The sequence below is a fragment of the Delphinus delphis genome, chromosome 10, assembly GCF_949987515.2.
Source record: "Delphinus delphis chromosome 10, mDelDel1.2, whole genome shotgun sequence".
NCBI classification, from domain to species: domain Eukaryota; kingdom Metazoa; phylum Chordata; class Mammalia; order Artiodactyla; family Delphinidae; genus Delphinus; species Delphinus delphis.
In genome coordinates this window covers 51986875-52011039 of record NC_082692.2, presented here as the reverse complement: position 1 = coordinate 52011039, position 24165 = coordinate 51986875, and the positions used below count along the sequence as shown (strand labels likewise).

At 39.4% G+C, this 24165-nt stretch overlaps 1 protein-coding gene across 1 annotated transcript in view; it reads left to right on the top strand.

Annotated features, from left to right (window-relative positions):
- The window catches only part of CMTM6 (CKLF like MARVEL transmembrane domain containing 6), a 52107-nt gene that overhangs the window by 24769 nt on the left and 3173 nt on the right, over window positions 1-24165 (top strand). Inside the window, exons 2-3 of the mRNA XM_060022096.1 lie at window positions 1526-1702; window positions 21746-21844. Coding sequence (XP_059878079.1) covers window positions 1526-1702; window positions 21746-21844 — 276 coding nt within the window. The remainder of the gene's footprint in view (window positions 1-1525; window positions 1703-21745; window positions 21845-24165) is intronic.

Sequence of the window (24165 nt, the reverse complement as noted above, 5' to 3'; positions counted from 1 at the left end):
TGTGAAAGGCTAGTAAAACTAGTCCGACTCTAGAAGGATTCTGTGCGCTGCTTCTCAGGTGTCCCAGATCTTGCTCCACTTCAAATAACATCAGTCTGGAAGTGGTAGTCATAAATGATGGAAGTGATTAATGCAGAAAACATGATGAGGAATTCCAGTCAGGTGCATTCTCAAAGAAAAGGCCCACTTCAAAAGACTGAATAAATAAATGTGCCTTTTGTTTTAAATGAAAATAAAATGGTTTAAGCATATATGTATTAACTTCTTTCCTATTCCATTTGTATTCATCCTGTCTGATGAGGGCTTCTACTGCATCTTCCAGTGATTTCACTCTTGTCCATTACTACTACCCTGCTCACTGTCTTTCCTCTGATTTCTGACATCAGCTTCCCCAACTGGATGTCCAGCCCCAGTTTTGCCCTCCCCCACTGTCTCCCCCTCCCCGTCTCCAGCCCCACCCCGGCTCTCCTCCCCATCCCTTCTTTATATTGTAGCTATAAAGAACTACTAAAAGCATAAACCTGATCATGTTACCCCTTTGCTTTATACACTTATTTATTTATTATTATTTTAAAATTTATTTTTGGCTGCATTGGGTCTTCGTTGCTGCATGCAGGCTTTCTCTAGTTGCGACGAGCGGGGGCTACTCTTCGTTGCAGTGCGCGGGCTTCTCATTGCAGTGACTTCTCTTTGTTGCAGAGCACGGGCTCTAGGCGCGCGGGCGTCAGTACTTGTGGCCCGTGGGCACACTCGTTGTGGCTCGCGGGCTCCAGAGCACAGGCTCAGTAGTTGTGGCGCTCAGGCTTAGTTGCTCCATGGCATGTGGGATCCTCCCAGACCAGGGCTCAAACCCATGTCTCTTGCATTGGCAGGCGGATTCTTAACCACTGTGCCACCAGGGAAGTCCCTACCTCTTTGCTTTAAAAACGCTTAAAATCCAGATTCCTTAAACTAGTAAAAGGAGGCATTTAGATCTGGCCTCTGCTTATTACCTGGTCTCATTTCATGATTTCAGTGCTGCCATCCCCTCCCCTCTGACATGTTAGCCATGTTGACTCAACTCACTTTCACAGTTGAGTGGGGCTTGTGGGATATCTGTGTGTGGTTGGCGTGGGAAGGTACCGAGCTCTCTCACTTCTAGGTCTTTCTGTGCACTGCTTCTCTGCCTGGAACTTTTTCCCCTATCTTTCACCCCACAACTGACTCTACTGTCCTTCTGGTCTCAGCTTTCCTTCAGGAAGCCTTTCCCAACCTCCAGATTGAGTGCTTTTTCTGTGTGCTTTTATAACAACACCCCGGATTTCTCGTATTCTAGCATTTAGCACACAGTAGGTAGTTAATTATCTGTGTACCTATATTCCCTTCAAGGCAACTGGAGTGTAAATTATGTGTAGATCAGGTTCATTCAGTAATCTTGTTTGCCGAGTCTCCACTTGATAAATATTTGAGTGAACAGGTGGTGTTTTCTGAATACTATAGGTTTCCCTGAAAAACACTTAAGCAAAATGTTTTGTTTCTTTTGTAGGTGCTGTCTCTGTTGGCCTTTATCTGTGAGGAAGTTGTGTCACAATGTACTTTGTGTGGAGGCCTTTACTTTTTCGAATTTGTAAGCTGCAGTGCCTTTCTGCTGAGTCTCCTTACGCTGATTGTGTACTGCACTCCAGTTTATGACAAAGTTGATCCCGCAAAAGTCAAGTCATCGGTAAGCATGAAAAAATATAATCCCTATAACAAGAATTTATATATTTTTGGATCTTGTGTAGTTGTATTGTTCACAGTAGTAATGCTTTCATAACTCAGTAACAGGAAAAGACTCTATCCATTGTTCCAGCTCTGCCTCTAAGCAACTCAGTTTTTCCCTGCCAGATGGTATGGTAGAGGGGGAAGGTGAAATTAGAATGAGAGTGACAGACACTGCTGATAATTTACAGTTATTGGTGGTTTAATCTAATTCACATGAGGTATTTTGTAAAAACTAGGATTTTGTCACTTTTGATTTCTCACATTTCAGACTGTCACTCACTGGTTCTACAGTTATTCACTGTGTGCCTGTTGTAGGCCAGGTGTTATGCCGGACGTAAGAGATGGAGTAATGAACTAATGTGATATATTGATATTTCTAAAGCCTCTAAACAAAAGAGCATGTAATTCTACCTATTTTGTTTTGATTTTATTTTATGAAAGAAAGTTCTCTATAAGTGAATTTAGAAGGTATTTGTTAAATTCATTGTGCAAAAATTTCCCTTTTAATAAAAGTCTATGTGAGAATTTTATACTCACAAAATTAGAGATGTATAACTTTCTAAAGACTTAGTCTGCTGACCCTCTTTTTATTTGAGTATAATATGGATTTTTGAGATAACAGATGAGATAATTTATATAGTTACTGCATTTAAGAAAGAAAGAATTGAGCAGTTTACTTCTTCAATAGCATTCAAGTTATCAGGAGTGGTTTATGAGGAATTGTAACTATCAGGGTTGCTTTATGAAAGAATTCACAGTTTTGAGGGAAGAGATCAAAATTAAGGTAAATTTTAACTATTAAAAAAAGAGAGGGACTTTCCTGGTGGCACAGTGGTTAACAATCCGCCTACAAACACTTCTCCTCGGCCAATTGGCAAAAAAAGTGGCCCACAACATCCAGAGTCCCATTGTTGCTGTAGAAATAGAAGCCCAGAGAGAGCTACAGGGTGAAAGTGAAAGGGAGATCAATCAAGAAAAAATGTACAAAGAAGACAGGAGATAAACAGAAAACAGGAGAAAGAGGGTTTTTTCTTGAGGAAAAAAACAGAAAAAAGAGAGAAATAACAGATGGAGCCCTATGGCTGACAGGATCTTGGTGCTCAGGCCGGGTGTCAGGCCTGTTCCTCTGAGGTGGGAGAGCCAACTTCAGGACACTGGTCCACCAGAGACCTCCCGGCTCCACGTAATATCAAACGGCGAAAGCTCTCCCAGAGATCTCCATCTCAACGCTAAGACCCAGCTCCACTCAACAACCAGCAACCTACAGTGCTGGACACCCTATGTCAAACAACTAGGAAGACAGGAACACAACCCCACCCATTAGCAGAGAGGCTGCCTAAAATCATAATAAGGTCACAGACACCCCCAAACACACCACCGGACGCGGTCCTGCCCACCAGAAAGACAAGATCCAGCCTCATCCACCAGAACACAGGCACTAGTCCCCTCCACCAGGAAGCCTACACAACCCACTGAACCAACCTTAGCCACTGGAGGCAGACACCAAAAACAACGGGAACTACATACTGCAGCCTGTGAAAAGGAGACCCCAAACACAGTAAGTTAGGCAAAATGATAAGCAGAGAAACACACAGCAGATGAAGGAGCAAGGTAAAAACCCAGCAGACCAAACAATTGAAGAGGAAATAGGCAGTCTACCTGAAAAAGAATTCAGAGTAATGATAGTGAAGATGATCCCAAATCTTGGAACTAGAATGGAGAAAATATAAGAAACTTTTAACAAGGACCTAGTAGAACTAAAGAGCAAAGAAACAATGATGAACAACACAAAAAATGAAATTAAAACTTCTCTAGAAGGAATCCCATAGTAGAATGACTGAGACAGAAGAACGGATAAGTGACCTGGAAGATAAATTATTGGAAATAACTACTGCAGAGCAGAATAAAGAAAAAAGAATGAAAAGAATTGAGGACAGTCTTAGAGACCCACGAGATAACAGTAAACGCACCAACATTGGAATTATAGGGGTCCCAGAAGAGGAAGAGAAGAAGAAAGGGACTGAGAAAATATGTGAAGAGATTATAGTTGAAAACTTCCCTAATATGGGAAAGGAAATAGTTAATAAAGTCCAGGAAGCGTAGAGATTCCCATACAGGATAAATCCAATGAGAAACACACCAAGACACATATTAATCAAACTATCAAAAATTAAATACACAGAAAAAATACTAAAAGCAGCGAGGGAAAAATAACATACAAGGGAATCCCCATAAGGTTAACAGCTGATCTTTCGGCAGAAACTCTGCAAGCCAGAAGGGAATGGCAGGACATATTTAAAGGGATGAAAGGGAAAAACCTACAACCAAGATTAGTCTACCCAGCAAGGATCTCACTCAGATTAGACAGAGAAATTAAAACCTTGACAGAGAAGCGAAAGCTAAGAGAATTCAGCACTACAAAACCAGCTTTACAAGAAATTCTAAAGGAACTTCTCTAGGCAGGAAACACAAGAGAAGGAAAAGACCTACAATAACAAACCCTAAACAATTAAGAAAATGGTAATAGGAACATACATATTGATAACTACCTTAAATATAAAGGATTAAATGCTCCCATGAAAAGACATACACTGGCTGAATGCATACATAAACAAGACCCATCTATATGCTGTCTACAAGAGACCCACTTCAGACCTTGGGACACATACAGACTGAAAGTGAGGGGATGGAAAAAGATACATCATGCAAATGGAAATCAAAAGAAAGCTGAAGTAGCAATTCTCATATCAGACGAAATAGACTTTAAAATAAAGACTATTATAGGAGACAAAGAAGGACACCAAGGGATCAATCCAGGAAGAAGATATAACAATTGTAAATATTTATGCACCCAACATAGGAGCACCTCAAAACATAAGGCAAATGCTAACAGCCATAAAAGGGGAAATCGACAGTAATACAATCATAGTAGGGGACTTTAACACCCCACTTTCACCAATGGACAGATCATCCAAAATGAAAATAAATAAGGAAACACAAGCTTTAAATGATACATTAAACAAGATGGACTTTATTGACATTTATAGGACATTCCATCCAAAAACAACAGAATACACATTTCTCTCAAGTGCTCATGGAACATTTTCCAGGATAGATCATATCTTGGGTCACCAGTCAAGCCTCGATAAATTTAAGAAAATTGAAATCATATCAAGTATCTTTTCCGACCACAATGCTCTATTAGATATCAATTACAGGAAAAACTCTGTTAAAAATACAAGCACGTGGAGGCTAAACAGTACACTACTTAATAACCAAGATATCACTGAAGAAATCAAAGAGGAAATCAAAAAATACCTAGAAACAAATGACAATGAAAACACGACGCCCCAAAACCTATGGGATGCAACAAAAGCAGTTCTAAGAGGGAACTTTATAGCAATACAATCCTACCTCAAGAAACAAGAAACATCTCAAACAACCTAACCTTACACCTAAAGCAATTAGAGAAAGAAGAACAAAAGAGCCCCAAAGTAGCAGAAAGAAAGAAATCATAAAAATCAGATCAGAAATAAATGAAAAAGAAATGAAGGAAATGATAGCAAAGATCAATAAAACTAAAAGCTGGTTCTTTGAGAAGATAAACAAAATTGATGAACCATTAGCCAGACTCATCAAGAAAAAAAGGGAGAAGACTCAAATCAATAGAATTAGAAATGAAAAAGAAGTAACAACTGACACTGCAGAAACACAAAGGTCCATGAGAGATTACTACAAGCAACTATATGCCAATACAGACAACCTGGAAGAAATGGACAAATTCTTAGAAAAGCACAACCTTCCGAGACTGAACCTGGAAAAAATAGAAAATACAAACAGACCAGTCACAAGCACTGAAATTGAAACTGTGATTAAAAATCTTCCAACAAACAAAAGCCCAGGACCAGATGGCTTCACAAGCGAATTCTATCAAACATTTAGAGAAGAGCTAACACCTAGCCTTCTCACACTCTTCCAAAATATAGCAGAGGGGGGAACACTCCCAAACTTATTCTACGAGGCCACCATCACCCTGATACCAAAACCAAAGATGTCACAAAGAAAGAAAACTACAGGCCAATATCACTGATTAACGTAGATGCAAAACTCCTCAACAAAATACTAGGAAACAGAATCCAACAGCACATTGAAAGGATCATACACCATGATCAAGTGGGAACGCGAGGATTCTTCAATATACGCAAACCAATCAATGTGATACACCATGTTACCAAATTAAAGGAGAGCCATCATATTATCATCTCAGTAGATGCAGAAAAAGCTTTTGACAAAATTCAATCCCCATTTATGATAAAAACCCTCCAGAAGTAGGGATAGAGGGAACTTACCTCTACATAATAAAGGCCATATATGACAAAGCCACAGCCAGCATCATTCTCAACGGTGAACAACTGAAACCATTTCCACTAAGATCAGGAACAAGACAAGGTTGTGCACTCTCACCATTATTATTTATTTATTTATTTTTAAAAATTTATTTATTTATTTGTGGCTGAATTAGGTCTTTGTTCTTGCACGCGGGCTTTCTCTAATTGCGGCAAGTGGGGTCTACTCTTCGTTGCGGTGCGCGGGCTTCTCATTGCGGTGGCTTCTCTTGTTGCAGAGCATGGGCTTTAGGCATGCGGGTTTTAGTAGTTGTTTCTCGTGGGCTCAGTAGTTGTGGCTCACAGGCTCTAGAGCGCAGGCTCACTAGTTGTGGCACACGGGCTCACAGGCTTAGTAGCTCCACGGCATGTGGGATCTTCCTGGACCAGGGCTCGAACCCGTGTCCCCTGCATTGGCAGGCAGATTCTTAACCACTGCGCGACCAGGGAAGCCCCTCACCACTGTTATTCAACATAGTTTTGGAAGTTTTAGCCACGGCAGTCAGAGAAGAAAAAGAAATAAAAGGAATTCAAATCGGAAAAGAAGTAAAGCTGTCACTCTTTGCAGATGACGTGATGCTATCCATAGAGAATCCTAAAGTATCTACCAGAAAACTGCTAGAGCTAATCAATGAATTTGGTAAAGTAGCAGGATACAAAATTAATGCACAGAAATCTCTTGCATCCCTATACACTAAGAACGAAAGATCAGAAGGAGAAATTAAGGAAACACTCCCATTTACTATTGCAACAAAAAGAATAAAATACCTAGGAATAAACCTAACTAAGGAGACAAAAGACCTGTATGCAGAAAACTATAAGACACTGATGAAAGAAATTAAAGGTGATACAAACAGATTGAGAGATATACCGTGTTCTTGGATTGGAGGAATCAACTTTGTGGAAAGGACTATACTACCCCAAGCAATCTACAGATTCAGTGGAATCCCTATCAAACTACCAATGGCATTTTTCACAGAAGTAGAACAGAAAATTTCACAATTTATATGGCAACACAAGAGACCCTGAGTAGCCAAAGCAATCTTCAGAAAGAAAAATGGAGGTAGAGGAATCAGGCTCCCTGCCTTCAGGCTATACTATAAGGCTACAGTAATCAAGACAGTATGGTACTGACACAAAAACAGAAATACAGATCAATGGAACAGGATAGAAAGCCCAGAGATAAACCCATGCACATATGGTCACCTTATTTTTGATAAAGGAGGCAAGACTATACAGTGGAGAAAAGACAGCCTCTTCAGTAAGTGCTGCTGGGAAAACTGGACAGCTACATTTAAAAGAATGAAATTAGAACACTCCCTAACACCATACACAAAAATAAACTCAAAATGGATTAGAGACCTAAATGTAAGACTGGAAACTATAAAACTCCTAGAGGAAAACATAGAAAAAACACTCCTTGACATAAATCACAGCAAGATCGTTTTTGACCCACCTCCTAGAGAAATGGAAATAAAAACAAAAATAAACAAATGGGACCTAATGAAACTTAAAAGCTTTTGCACAGCAAAGGAAACCATAAACAAGATGAAAAGACAGCCCTCAGAATGGGAGAAAATACTTGCAAATGTAGCAACTGACAAAGAATTAATCTCCAAAATTTACAAGCAGTTCATGCAGCTCAATATCAAGAAAACAACCCAATCCAAAAATGGGCAGAAGACCTAAATAGACATTTCTCCTAAGAAGATATACAGATTGCCAACAAACACATGAAAGTATGCTGAACATCACTAACCATTAGAGAAATGCAAATCAAAACTACAATGAGGTTTCACCTCACACCAGTCTGAATGGCCATCATCAAAAAAATCTACAAGCAGTAAATCCTGGAGAGGGTGTGGAGAAAAGGGAACCCCCTTGCACTGTTGGTGGGAATATAAATTGATACAGCCACTATGGAGAACAGTATGGGGGTTCCTTAAAAAAACTAAAAATTGAACTACCATACGACCCAGCAAATCCCACTACTGGGCATATACCCTGAGAAAACCATAATTCAAAAAGAGTCATGTACCACAATGTTCACTGCAGCTCTATTTACAATAGCCAGGACATGGAAGCAACCTAAGTGTCCATCAACAGATGAATGGATAAAGAAGATGTGACACATATATACAATGGAATATTACTCAGCCATAAAAAGAAATGAAATTGAGTTATTTGTAGTGAGGTGGATGGACCTAGCATGTGTCATACAGAATGAAGTCAGTCAGAAAGAGAAAAACAAATACCGTATGCTAACACATGTGTATGGAATCTAAAGAAAAAAAGATGGTCATGAAGAACCTAGGGGTAGGAAAGGAATAAAGACGCAGATGTAGAGAATGGACTTGAGGACATGGGGAGGGGAAGGGTAAGCTGGGACGAAGTGAGAGAGAGGCATGGACTTATATATACTACCAAAATACATAGCTAGTGGGAAGCAGCCTCATAGCACAGAGGGATCAGCTTGGTGCTTTGTGACCACCTATAGGGGTGGGATAGGGAGGGTGGGAGGGAGATGCAACACGAAGGAGATATGGGGATATATTTATATGTATAGCTGATTCACTTTGTTATAAAGCAGAGACTAACACACCATTGTAAAGCAATTATACTCCAATAAAGATCTTAAAAAAATAAAAAACAAGAACAATCCGCCTACCAGTGTAGGGGACACGGGTTCAATCCCTGGTCTGGCAAGATTCCCACATGCCACGAAGCAGCTAAGCCCGCGTGCCACAACTACTCAGCTCTGTGCTCTAGAGCCCGTGAGCCACAACTACGAAGCCCGCACGCCTAGAGCCCATCCTCCACAACAAGAGAAGCCACTGCAATGAGAAGCCTCTGCACCACAGTGAAGAGTAGCCCCTGCTTGCTGCAACTAGAGAAAGCCCGTGTGCAGCAACAAAGACCCAGTGCAACAAAAATAGAGAGAGAACTGGATAAATACAAAGCAGTAAGATTTTATTGTTTTAAATTAATGAGAACCAAGCGTTGGGTCCTATATTGATCATACACCTAAGATTTACTTTTTTCTGTATACTCTTTTGTACCTCTTAAGTTTTGTACCATAAGAATCTATTGCCTTCTTTCACTTATTTATTTTTTTGCATTTAAAAAATTTTATTGAAATATAGTTAATTTACAGTGTTGTGTTAATTTCTGCTGTACAGCAAAGTGATTCAGTTATACATATATATATCCTTTTTCACTATGGTTTATCACAGATATTGAGTATAGTTCCCTGTGCTACACAGTAGGGCCTTGCTGTTTATCCATCCTGTATATACTAGTTTGCATCCGCTAATCCCAAACTGTCAATCCTTCCCTTTCCCACCCTCCCTCCCCTTTGGCAACCACAAGTCTGTTCTCTAAGTCCACGAGTCTGTTTGTTTAGTAAATAAGTTCATTTGTGTTGTATTTTAGATTCCACATATAAGTGATATCATATGGTATTTGTCTTTCTCTGTCTAACCTACTTCACTTAGATGGACCTAGAGGTCATCATACTATGTTGCTGCAAATGGTGTGATTTCATTTTTTATGGCTGAGTAATATTCCATTGTGTGTATGTATTTGTGTGTGTGTATACACACACACACACACATATATACACCACATTTTCTTTATCCAGTCATTTGTTGATGGACATTTAGGTAGTTTCCATGTCTTGGCTTTGGAAATAGTGCTGCTGTGAATATTGGGGTGCATGTATATTTTTGAATTACAGTTTTGTCTGGGTATATTCCCAGGAGTGGAATTGCTGGATCATATGGTGACTCTATTTTTAGTTTTTTGAGGAGCCTCCATACTGTTTTGCATAGTGGCTATACCAATTTACATTCCCACCAGCAGTGTAAGAGGGTTCCCTTTTTTTCACACCTACTCCAACATTTATTATTTGTAGACTTTTTAATGATGGTTATTTTGACCATTGTGAGGTGGTGTACCTCATTGTAGTTTCGATTTGCGTTTCTCTAATAATTAGCGATGATGAGCATGTTTTCTTGTGCCTATTGGCCATCTGTATATCTTCTTTGCAGAAATGTCTATTTAGGTCTTCTGACCATTTTTTAATTGGGCTTTTTTTGTTATTGAGTTGTTTGAGTTGTTTGTATATTTTGGAAATTAAGCCCTTGTCAGTCGCATCATTTGCAGATATTTTCTCCCAGTCCATAGGTATAGTCTTTTCGTTTTGTTTATGGTTTCCTTTGCTTTACAAAAGCTTATAAGTTTGATTAGGTCCCATATGTTTATTTTTGCTTTTATTTCTATTGCCTTGGGTGACTGGTATGATTGGTACAACTTATGTCAGAGAATGTTTTGTCTATGTTCAAGGAGTTTTATGGTGTCATGTCTCATATTTAAGTGTTTAAGCCATTTTGGATTTATTTTTGTGTATGGTGTGATGGTGTGTTCTAACTTCATTGATTTGCATGTGGCTGTCCAACTTTTCCAATACCACTTGCTAAAGAGAGTGTCTTTTCCCCATTGTATATTCTTGCCTCCTTTGTTGAAGATTAATTGTCCATAGGTGTTTGGGTTTATTTCTGGGCTCTCCACTCTGTTCCATTGATCCACATGTTTTGGGGCCAAAACCATGCTGTTTTTTTAATTTTTAAAAAATTTATTTATTTATTTATTTATGGCTCTTGTTGGGTCTTAACTGCTGCGCGCAGGCTTTCTCTGGTTGCTGCAAGCGGGAGCTACTCTTCATTGTGGTGGCTTCTCTTGTTGTGGAGCACGGGCTCTAGGCACGTGGGCTTCAGTAGTTGTGGCACATGGACTCAGTAGTTGTGGCTCATGGGCTCTAGAGCACAGGCTCAGTAGTTGTGGCTTAGTTGCTCCGTGGCATGTGGGATCTTCCCAGACCAGGGCTTGAACCTGTGTCCCCTGCATTGGCAGGCGGACTCTTAACCACTGCACCACCAGGGAAGCCCAACCATGCTGTTTTGATTATTGTAGCTTTGTAGTATTGTCTGACGTCTAGGGGGATTATACCTCCTGCTTTGTTCTTTTTCCTAAGGATTGCTTTGGCAATTCTGGGTCTTTTATGGTTCCATATAAATTTTAGGATTATTTGTCCTAGTTCTGTGAAAAATGTCATGGATAATTTTATAGCGATTGCATTAAATCTGTAGATTGCTTTGGGTAGCATGGCCATTTTAACAGTATTCTCCCAATCCAAGAGCATGGGATATCTTTCCATTTCCTTGAATCCTCTTTAATTTCCTTTATTAATGTTTTATAGTTCTCAGCATGTAAGTGTGTCACTTCCTTAGTCAGGTTTATTCCTAGGGGTTTTTTGTTGTTGTTGTTGGTAGTGGTGCTATTTTAAAAGGTATTGTTTTTTTACATTCCCTGTCTGATATTTCATTGTTAGTGTAAAGAAACGCAACTGTTTTCTAAATACTAATCTTGTATCCTGCCTACTTTGCTGAATTCATGTATTAGATCTAGTAGTTTTTGTGTGGAGTCCTTAGGGTTTTCTATGTTTAGTATCATGTCATCTACATATAGTGAAAATTTTACCTCTTTCCTTCCAATTTGGATACCTTTTATTTATTTTTCTTGTCTGATTGCTGTGGCTAGGACTTCCCAATACCGTGTTGAATAGAAGTGGTGAGAATGGGCATCCTTATTCCAGATGTTAGCAGGAAGACTTTCAGCTTTTCACTGTTGGGTATTATATTGGCTGTGGGTTTGTCATAAACAGCTTTCATTATGATGAGATATGTTCCTGTATATCCACTTTGGTAAGAGTTTTTATCATGAATGGATGTTGAATTTTGTCAAATGCTTTTTCTCATCTATTGAGATGATCATGTTATTTTTTCTCTTTTTTTTAATTGATTTATTTATTTTTGGCTATATTATAAAGCCTACTGCACGTGGGCTTTCTCTAGTTGCAGTGAGTGGAGGCTACCCTTAGTTGTGGTGCACGGGCTTCTCATTGTGGTGGCTTCTCTTGTTGTGGAGCACAGGCTCTAGGAGCATGGGCTTCAGTAATTGTAGCATGAGGGCTCAGTAGTTGTGGCTCTTGGGCTCTAGAGCACAGGCCCAGTAGTTGTGTCACATGGGCTTAGTTGCCCTGTGGCATGTGGGATCTTCCCGGACCAGGGCTTGAACCCGTGTCCCCTGCGTTGGCAGGCGGATTCTTAACCACTGCGCCTCCAGGGAAGCCCGACCATGTGGTTTTTGACTTTTGTTAATGTGTATTACATTGATATGCATATGTTGAACCATCCTTGTGAACTTGGGATGAATCCCACTTGGTCATGGTGTATGATCTTTTTTATGTGTTGTTGGATTCAGTTTGCTAATATTTTGTTGATAATTTTTGCCTCTATATTTATCAAAGATATTGGCCTGTAATTTTCTTTCTTGGTGGTATCTTTGTTTGATTTTGGTATCAGAGTGATGGTGTCTTCATAGAATGTCTTTGCGAGTGTTCCCTCGTCTTCAGTCTTTTGGAAGAGTTTGAGAAGAATTGGTAGAAGTTCTTCTTTGTATGTTTGGTAGAATTTGCCTGTGAAGTCATCTGGTCCTGGACTTCTGTTTGTAGGGAGTTTTGGTTTCTTTTTTTTGATCACACCATGCAGCATATGGGATCTTAGTTCCCTGACCAGGGATCAAGCTCTTGCCCCTTGCATTGGAAGCATGGAGTCTTAACCACTGGACAGCCAGGGAAGTCCCTGTAGGGAGTTTTTTTGGTTTGATTTTTTTTTTTTTTTTTTACTATAGATTCTGTTTCACTTCTGGTGATTGGTCTGTTCAAATTATTTCTTCTTGATTCAATTTTGGTGGGCTGTATGTTTCTAGAAAGTTGTCCATTTCTTCTAGATTGTCAAATATGTTGGCATATAATTGTTCATAGTATTCTCTTACGTTTTTTTTTTGTATTTCTGCAGTATCAGTTGTGATTTTTCCCCTTTCATTTCTTATTTTGCTTATTTGGGTCTTGTCTCTTTTCTTCTTGGTGCACCTGGCCAGAGGCTTATCAATTCTGTTTACCCTTTTAAAGAACCAACTCTTGGTTTTATTGATTTTTTTTCCTATTTTTTTAATCTCTATTTTATTTATTTCCTCTCTGATCATTATTATCTCCTTTCTTCTGCTGACTTTAGGTTTTGTTTGTTCTTCTTTTTCTGATTATTTTAGGTGGTGGGTTAAGTTACTTGAGATTTTTCTTGTTTCCTAAAGAAGGCCTGTGTCACTATGAACTTCCTTCTAAGAACTGCTTTTGTTGCATCCCATAGATTTTGTTTATCTTTTTTGGCTGCGCTACATGACTTGTGGAATCTTACTTCCCTGATCAGGGATTGAACCTGGATCCTCAGCAGTGAGAGCATGGAGTCCTAATCACTGGACCACCAGGGAATTTCCCCATAGATTTTGTATGGTTGTGTTTTCATTGTCATTTGCCTCGAGGTATTTTTTAATTTCTTCTTTGATTTCACCATTGACCCATTGGTTATTTTAGGAGCACGTTGTTTAGTCTCCATGTAATTGTTTTTTTTCTTGTTTCTTTTTCTGTTGTTGATTTCTGGTTTCATGCTGTTGTGGTCAGAAATGATGCTTGAAATAATTCCTATACCCTTAAATTTGTTGAGGCTTGTTTTGTGCCCTAGTATGTGGTCAATCCTAGAGAACGTTCCATGTGCGCTTGAAAAGAATATGTATTCTGCTTTTTGGGGGTGTAATGTCCTGAAAATATCAACTAAGTCTGTTCTGTTGTATCACTTAGGATCTCTGTTGCCTTATTGATTTTCTGTGTAGAAGATCTGTCCATTGATGTGAGTGGGGTGTTAAAATCTACTATTACTGTACTCCTGTCAGTTTCTCCCTTTATGTGTGTGTTTGTTTTATGTATTTGGGTGCTCCTATATTGGGTACATACATGTTGACAAGTGTAATATCCTCTCCTTGTGTTGATCCTGTTATTATATAGTGTTCTTTATCTTTCTTTATAGCCTTTGTTTTAAAGTCTATTTTGTCTGATAGGAGTATTGCGACCCCCACTTGTCGTTTTTGTTTGCATGAAACATCTTTTTCCAACTCCTCACTCTAAATCTATATGTGGCCTTTGTCCTAAAGTGGGTCTTTTTTGTTTTTTTAATTATTTATTTATTTTTTGGGGCTGTGTTAGGTCTTCGTTGCTGTGCATGGGCTTTCTCTAGTTGCGGCAAGCGGGGGCTACTCTTTGTTGCGGTGCGTGGGCTTCTCATTGCAGTGGCTTCTTTGGTTGCGGAGCACAGGCTCTAGGTACGTGGGCTTCAGTTGTTGTAGCACACAGGCTCAGTAGTTGTGGCTTGCAGGCTCTAGAGTGTAGGCTCAGTAGTTGTGGCACACAGGCTTAGTTGCTTCGCAGCATCTGGGATCTTCCTGGACCAGGGCTCGAACCCGGGTCCCCTGCATTGGCAGGCGGATTCTTAACCACTGCACCACCAGGGAAGTCCCTAAAGTTGGTCTCTTGTAGGTAGCATAGTGTATGTAGGCTCGTTTCATCCAGTCTGCCACTCTGTGTCTTTTGATGGGAGCATTTAGTCCATTGACATTTAAAGTAATTATTGATAGATATGTATTTATTGCCATTTTAAACCTTGTTTTCCCGTTGATTTTATATATCTTTTTTGTCCCTTTTTGTTTTTCCTTTTGTGGTTTGAAGACTTTCTTTGGTATTATGCTTATGTTCTCTTCTTTTTGGTGTTTGTGAACCTATTGTGTGTTTTTGATTTGTGGTTGCCCTGTTTTTCAAGTATATTAACCCTTCCCACTTGCTTTAGACTGATAATCATATGGGTTCGAACACATTCTAGGAAATTACATTTTCTTACTCTCCTCCCCCACATTTGATGATTTTGATGTCTTCTTTTACATCTTCATGTTCTTCCTTTTGCTGTTCATTGTGGTTATCATCACTTCCACAGAAATTTTTGATTGTCTTTTTTTAAATCTATATATGAGCTTACTTAAGTGATTTACTTTCTGATTAGGATTTTCTCTTTTCTATAGATTTTTCTTTTCTATTTAGAGAAGACCTTTCAATATTTCCCTTAGGATGGGTTTGGTATTGCTGTATTCTTTTAGTTTTTGCTTGTCTGAGAAATTCTTTATCTCTCCTTCTATTCTAAATGATAATCTTGCTGGGTAGAGTATCCTAGGTTGCACATTTTTCCCTCTCAGGACTTTGAATGTATCTTGCCACTTCCTTCTGGCCTGCAACATTTCTTTGTTTTTTTTCCATAGGCACCTTTTTGGGGGGGGGGGGGGGCGGGGGAGGCTACATTGGGTCTTCGTTGTGGCCTGTGGGATCTTCATTGCGGCGTGCAGGATCTTCTTTTGTTGTAGTGTGTGGGCTCTTCGTTGCAGTGCATGGGCTTCTCTCTAGTTGTGGTGTGCGAGTTTTCTCTCTCTAGTTGAGGTGCATGGGCTCAGTAGTTGTGGTGCATAGGCTTAGTTGCCCCACAGCATGTGGGATCTTAGTTCCCCAACCAGGGATCGAACCTGTGTCTCCTGCATTGGAAGGCAGATTCTTTACCATTGGACCACCAGGGAAGTCCCTGGCCTGCAACATTTCTGTAGAGATATATGTCTTGGTGTAGGTCTGTTTGGGTTTATCTTGTTCTGGACTCTCTGTGCTTCCTGTACCGGGATATCTGCTATCTTCTCTAGGTTTGGGAAGTTTTCAGCCATCACATCTTCAATTCCCTTTTCTCTTTCTTCTCCTTCTAGGATCCCAGTTATGCATAGATTGGCATGCTTTGTATTATCCCACAGGTCTCTTATGTTGCTTTCATTTTGTTTTTTCATTTGCCTTTCTGTCTGCTGTTCTGATTGGGTGATTTCCATTATTCTATCTTCCAGGTCACTTGTTCTTCTGCATTATTCGTTCTACTATTCATTGCCTTTAGCTCAACTTTCAGTGAATGAGTTCTCTAATTTTTCTTGGTTCCTTTTTATAGTAATCTGCATTTCTATCAATACTCCTTAACTTCTTCAGTGTTTTCATTATCTCCTTTTTGAACTTGATGTCTATTAGACTGAAGAGGTCTGATTTGTTTGTTCTTTCAGGGGAATTCTCTTGATCTTTTAATTGGGAATGGTTCCTCTGCTTTTTCATTTTACTTATATTTCTCTTTATGAGTTGAGGACAAACAATTATCTACTGTGGTTTGGAGGGCTGTTTTTATGTGGGGGTGTTCCTGTGTAGCCTTTGTGGGTTTGATATTCTTTGGTGTGAGGGCTGTTTTTAGCTTGGATGCCTGCCACCTCTTTCCTCGGTGTATGCTAGCTGTTATTATCCCCTTGCTAGGTGTGACTGGTGTTGTGGTGACCAGAACCTGCACTGGATATTGAGTGGGGCCTCCTCCTTGCTCTGTGGTTTTCACTGCTCTATCAGAGGCTGGGTTTGTTCCCTAGCTGTTGGAGTAGAAGCCCCCAGATGCATTTCTGAGTGATGGTGCAAGGTAGGTGGGATTGGCGTGCTCCCATTGGGAGAGGAGCCACTGACTATTTCTCTGCTAGATCTGTTCACATGTGAGTGTGCTCACCTGTCACCCGTTGTGCAGGCTCACAAAGTACACTGCTGCTGGCACTGCCCTTGCCCCTGTCTCAACCTTGGGAATGCCATCAGTCAGCCCTGGTGTCCCCCTGGCCTTGTTTTCACAAGGCCACCAACGCAGATCCACTGAAGTCAGGTTCCAGGACTATAGTAGTTGTGCACCTGGACCCGCTATGGGGGCTATAGAGGCAGCTCAGACCCTGGCCCAGCCCAGTCCCCACATGCATGTGCCCACAAAGCCCACAGCTGCTAAGGCCAGATCTGTCCAAGCCATGGGAGGACCCGTTGTCCCTCGGATGTCCTGCAGGTGCTGAACTTACACGGCTGGCAGTGGAGGTGTAAGTCTGAGGCTTGCACAGCTGCAGGGAGAGATTTCAGCCCTACCTCCTAAGTCTCGTGGCCGCTGGGGTCCAGCTGTGGTTTCAGCTCTGCCTCTGTGTGTGGGCAACCCACTGGCGTTTGCTCCCGGAGCCCGCCGAGGCAGCGGCTGGTTCGCCGGAGCCTGTCAAGGCAGGAGCCCCCAAGGCGGTGGCTGGGGTGCGCTCGCCTGGAGCCTGCCAAGGTGGGGGCTGGCACGTGAGAAAGAGGCTGCTATGGCGGCCTCCATTGCCTCCTCATACGCCACTTAACGATGGCGCTTCACTTCTGTGACGGGCCTGGGCTTCTTCCGCAAACATCCCCAGTTGCGACCACACCACATTCCAGCCCCTTCAGGCTGTTTCCACACAGCCAACAGCAGCCCTCTCCCTGTTCTGTCCTCTAAACGCTGAGTTTCAGTACCCAGCCCCTTCCCCTACCAGCAGATGTGCATCTCAGGCTGGAATGCGCAGGGCGGTGGCACGGCTGTCTGTGCAGGTCTCTGTTTGTTCTGCCTGCCACAGACCTGAAGCTCCCTTTCTGTCCTGGTTGATCTCCCTGCCAGTGAGGGGGTATCCCACGGTGTGGGAACCTTTCCTTTTTCCAGCTCCCTCCCATGGCCGCAGATCCCGTCCTGCTTTCCCTTTTTTTTTTTCCCTTTCGTCCTACCTGGTCACATGGAGATTTTTCCTGTCCTTTCAGGTATTTGAGGTCTTCTGCTGGTGTTCAGTAGGTGTTCTGTGGGAACTGTTCCATTTGTAGGGGTATTTTTGGTGTATTTGTGGGAGGATGTGAGTTCCACATCCTTCTACTCTGCTGTCTTGACTGGAGCTCCTATCCCCTTCTTTTAATTCTTTAAGCATGAAATATTGCCATTTGCAGTAATATGTTAGTTACTGGACCTAGAGAATATTAAACTTAGTGAAGTAAGTCAGAGAAAGACAAATACTATATGATATCACTTATATGTGGAATCTTAAAAAAGAATCTGTATACAAAACAGAAACAGACTTAACAGACATAGAAAACAAACTTATGGTTACCAAAGTGGAGAGGGAAGGGAGGAGGGGACAAATTAGGGTTGTGGGATTAACAGATACAAACTACTATACATAAAATAGATAAGCAAAAAGGAATTACTGTGTAGCACAGGGAACAATATTCAATATCTTGTAATAACCTATAATGAATATAATCTGAAAAAATATAACTGAATCACTTTGCTGTACACCTGAAGCTAACACAATATTGTAAATCAACTGTACTTTAATAAAAAATACATATATATATAATGATTCTTTTAAGTTTGAAAAATTAAAAAACAAAAAGTTGATACCAAACAGCTAAAAAAATAACTTTGAAAAACAGGTAGAGTCTGAATCAAATCCATTAAGCCTTTGATGAACACATACGTGCAGTTCTTGGTATGGCCAATATATGACAGTTCCCGTTATCTTACCCGATAATAGCTGCTGTCAGTGTTTACTGTGTGCCAGGCACTTTATGTGCTGTGATTTAGAATCTTCACACCTCAGTGCTCCATTTTTCTGTTGAAGAAACTTAGGTTGAGAGTGGTTAAGTAACTTGTCCAAAGTTACACAGTGAGGGTGAAAATAAACAGATTTGAACCCAGGAAAGTTCTCACACTCTGCAGTCTGTCATGTGGCCTAGGCAGAATGCTGCTAGAACCACTGCCCTAGTAACTTTAGATGCTATCGTGGCAAATATCGTCACCACAAGAGTCTTTGTATAGCAATGACAACAGAACCCATTTGTTTTATGAAATACGTATTAAGAAGAGGATGCAGAGAATATCTTAGAATTTTTGTTAATTATATTCTTAATCTTTGAAAAGTCCTTTTTACAGATTAGTATGTGATAAGATTTGAACAAGGGAAAAATTCACTAGCATCTGAGCTGGTTGATTTGTAGCTTGAATGTGTAAATTTATATTTTAAACATTAAAGATTGAAAATATTTTTTTCATTTCTTATCTCAACAGCAAATAGCACTACTGTCCATAAAAATATTTTTAGAAATGTTTATAGTTTTTTAGTGCTGCATCTGTAGTGTTTAAGAACATTGATCTTTTTGACAAGAAACAATATAATATTTTCCAGTTTAGTATAATGGTCAAACTAAGCAAAATGTAAAGCACTTATTACATCAAACTTGAGCATTTAAAAAGTTATTTTAGAGTAAATACTAATTTTAAAATACTGAGGAGGGCTTCCCTGGTGGCACAGTGGTTGAGAGTCCGCCTGCTGATGCAGGGGACACGGGTTCGTGCCCCAGTCTGGGAAGATCCCACATGCCACTGAGCGGCTGGGCCCGTGAGCCATGGCTGCTGAGCCTGCGCGTCCGGAGCCTGTGCTCCGCAACGCGAGAGGCCACAACAGTGAGAGGCCCGCATACCGCAAAAAAAAACAAAAACAAAAAAATACTGGGGAAAAAAAGAAAAATTAGTCATTTCATCCTAAAATAGCTTTTGTAAATATTTTACTGTATGCCTTTTGGGTCTTATAGAAAGTTTTAAACATAGTTGTAATTGTAGAGTATGTATGTTCTACTTTTCACCTAACATCGTAAGGAAGTCATGTTTGTTTGAATGGTTTAAAAATTACTTTTACTGTCTGCTTATTAATATACTTAAATTAAAAAAATCTTTATGTAAGGAGTTTTCTGTTTTAGAGAAAATGTTTTGAGTGTGTGGTGGTGGTAGTGTCTAGGGAGGAACAGTAATCTTTTTGGAAAGAGAATCTTTTCTATCCCATGCTCTTGCGGGTCCCATTGTATCAAGAATAACAATAGCCAATGTTTATGGAACATTTATTGTGTTTCTGGCACTGATCTGAGCACTTTCCATGGATTAACTCTAATCTATAGAATCACCTATGAATACGATATTGTTACTACTCTCATTTTGCAGATGAAGAAACAAAGGCACACAGACATTAGGTAACTAATTCAATCATGTAGCTAAGAAGTAATATTACTGGAATGTGAACTCAGGTAGTCTCGCTCTAGAACCCATGTTTATTGAATACTACATTGTTCTGTCTCAAAATGATTGTCTTGTTTTAATACCTCCTTGAGTGTACTCCAAATATTAGTAAATAGAGTTTTATTACCTCCTTGAGTGTACTCCAAATATTAGTAAATAGAGTTTTATATTTGTATGTAAGAGATTTAAATAATATTCATTTCAAAGGAATAGAAAAAAAGAGAAAGTGCTGCAGAAAAACACCTCATTTAGAAGCAAAGAGGAAATCTCTGAAATTTCTTATAAGTGTTAAGTGAACTAACAAAATAGTTAATTCTGTTTTGGGTAGTTTTACTGATAGTAGGTTTAGTGGAGGTTGCATTTAAGAAAACTCAAAAAATATCAGACTTAAAACACTTTGGAGTGGCTATCATTTTTCCCATTTCTCCTCTGAATCAAGTATGTATATGTCAAGCTCTGTTTTCACTTGGCATTTGAGAGCGAGCCTCATGAGTTGATGCCTGAGAGAACACTTGGAAACGATGAAGAATTCCATTGCTGTAAGCTGCACTATGATGAGATGTGGATGCTTTTATGTAGTAGATAATCTCATCATACAAGCTCATGTTTGATTACCCACTTGGCACAATTGAAAAACAACATGCTATTCCAAGAAAGCCTAAGTGTCTTTAGTTAATGATGGGTGATCCTTTTGAGTCTCTCTTTTCCAAAGTGCTTTAAAAGCACTGAAGTACTCTCAGAGAGGCCATCCTAGCATGGATTATGTTGAAAGGGAAGAAAAATGCTGTTCTTTGCTGGAAGTAATGTGGGATTTAATAAATCCTTTGGCTTTGATCTTCATATGTCCTAGAAAGGGGACTTCCCTGGTGGTCCAGTGGCTAAGACTCCGTGTTCCCAATGCAGGGGACCTGGGTTCGATCCCTGGTCAGGGAACTAGATCCCACATGCCACAACTAAAGATCCTGCACGCAGCAACGAAGTCCCCACGTGCTGCAACTAAGACCCAGCGCAGCTAAATAAATAAATGAATATTTTTTAAAAATTAATACATCCTAGAGAAAAAGATAAGCACACACATGCATGACCTTTGGGGAACTGTTTTTATTTTATTTCATTTTTATTTATTTGTAATAGAATATAATTGATTTTACAATATTGTATTAGTTTCAGGTGAACAACGTAGCAATTCAATATTTTTATAGATTATACTCCATTTAAAGTTCATTAGCAAATAACGGCTAGATTTTCCTGTGCTGTACAATATATCCTTGTTGCTTATTTATTTTATACATGATAGTTGGTACTTCTTAATCCCCTTCCCCTATCTTGCCCCTCCCCTTTCCCTTTCCCCACTGGTCACCACTAGTTTATTCTCTGTGTCTGTGGGTCTTTGTTACTCATTTGTTTACTTTTTAGATTCCACAAATAAGTAATAATGGAGAACTATTTTTATTAAAACATTATCTTGTGATGTACTCTCTGAATATGCCCTGTCCAGAGTGTGCATAGTGTTCCTTTACAGGGTATTTATCAAATACCAGGCTTATTGAAAAGTTAGAAGTTGAAGTATGTAAGTTTGAGTCAAGAAAAAAAGTCACTGAAGTTTTTTAAAAGTTAAAAATTAAAACATTTGTTTTCAGCCACCCTAACCATGCTGTATTCCTTATGTTTTATGTGTATGTATAGGATTTTTATATTACTGTGGGAACAGGATTGGTGTTTTTGGTGGCATCCATCTTATTCGCTTTGACACATGACAGTACCCCGGCTGAACTTGCTGCAATTGTAAGTACCTTTTATCTTCGCTTATTTTTATTTGCTTAGAAATATGGAATTTGGAAAGTACTTGACAGGTTATACAATAAGGGAGAGTGGTTTGTCTTTTAACTTATTTTTTAGTGTAATTTGATTAGAGGCCTAAAAGCAAATAAATATGATAGCCTTAAAAACCTAGAACCTGTCTTTAGAATTTGAGTTTTGTTAACAAAAATCCATTGAAGCCACATATGAACTTTATTGCTAATGGAAGTGGTAAAATTGACTTGATTATCTTATATTTCTCCCCTTTTTGGTTCAACAGAAACACACCTACATATCACATGCTGTTTTAGGTGTAGAGAATAGACAGGAGAAATGACCCCAAAGTTCAGCCTAGTATAAGAGATAGATAAGTAAATGTTTTTATCTGAAATCCTTGAGGGACCAAATGTTTTTTAGAATTCAGAATATTCTGCACTTTAGAAAGGTAATACTGTGCATATACTGTATTACACACCTTCAGAGGGCCTGGGCAGCACCTTGTAATCCAACATATTAATTTTTCTGAAGCATCTGAATATTCACAGTTAAAGAGATAGATAAAGACTGTAAAGAGTTTTACCTTGTGTCAATTTTCAGCCAAGTAAATCATGAAACTTCGAGTTTTTGTTGCTTTTTGGACTTCAGAATTGCAAATCAAGGATCATGGACTTAATTGGTGCCAGTGCTGTGAACATGAACAACTAACAACTGGTTAACAAGTCCTCTTACTAGTCAGCTGATTTCCAATTAATGCTTTGTTCATAAGAAAATTGAAGTTGTAATTAATTGAACTGTCGGCTAATAGATCATTAAAACTGCTTTTTATGATAGAACAACTCAAAAGGAGTTCAGAGAATTAGATGGCTATAACGTATCTACCTATTTATGTGAACACGGTTTCTTAGTACTTACATGTATAAAAACAAAACAATAAAATTAATGCCGAACCTTGATGCATTCTAGCAATAAGTAATATTTAGTCATGGATACATGAACCAGTTGAAGAGAAAAAAAGCCTTATGCTTAATTTGTTTGTAATCATATTTTTGTTGCAGAAGAGTATGATAGGGTGAATCAGTAAAATACTTTCTAGTATAAAAATGTATTGCTGTAAAATCCTGTGGAGGAAGTAAAATAAAGTTGAGGAAATGTTGAGTTCGTGGGGGGAAAGAAAGCATGTCCTAAAATTACCAGCTATTAAAAAAAAGCTTATTTATGTGTTTTAATTAGGTGGTATGTCAGAATGTTACAGTATTCAGATTTCATTAGATATATTTAAGAGTGACTGGTGGTTTAAAAGCTCAGTATTTATAATCTGCTGGAAATTAACCTTTTGCAACTATGTAAATTATGAAAGTTATACAGACTGAAATGGGTGAGGAGTCCATTTTTTTAAAAATTGTGATGTGAGCAGAAGAGCTAGAAGATCATTTGGGTTATATGCATAGAGGGTCCTGTACGGACCGGAGCTTTCTAAGGTGGTCAGAGATGTCTTCGTAGACAAGATGACATCTGATCTGCCTTTAAAGTGTCAAATAAATTTGCCAGTCAAATAAGGGGACAGATGCCATCAAGCCAAAATACAGACTCCAGAGTGGAGAAGGGACTTGGGTTTCGAGGGGTGGAATTGATAATTACATTTTGGTTGGATGTGTTGGGGACATCCAGGTGAATTAATGAATAGGGAGCTCCGTTTGCTTTACAGTGAAATGAGGCAGAATAGAGGGATGGGGTGTGAAGGGCAAGAGACTGCAGCAAATGACAACAAAATGTTAAACTTCATGGAGCTGGAGCCTTAGAATTGGGACTTTAGCCGTAACCTACATCGATTTTCTCTTTTTACAGAGCACTTCTTTGGCCCCCTTCCTTAAGGGTTTTTCTAGTGAAGAAGCTAAATTTGCACCATGGGCTTCTGTCTCTTGACAGAATTCTCAGAATGTTTGATTAGATGTTAGAAGAGTATAATGAGGAAGTGATTTAAGGAAGAGGTAGTAGGTAGTGGCGTCATGTTGCTGTGTCATTACAGTGTGACAGTGAGCTGGAAAATATTTTTTAGGTAATTGAACCATTTAACCTAAAAGTATCTTCAAAATAGAATTTCTGTTTTGATACAAATAACCTTTTCCATTTTTACCTAGGCGTGGCTGCCTGCTCTTCTCATCTGTCAGTCTAAACCATTGCTAACAATCCAGTGTTTTGTGTCATGTTATAGGATTTTGTTTTTCATCTATTAACCTTAGCTTCATAGATTGGCACCTCACACATACACACACACACAAGACAGGACATTAATATATTGTGACCTT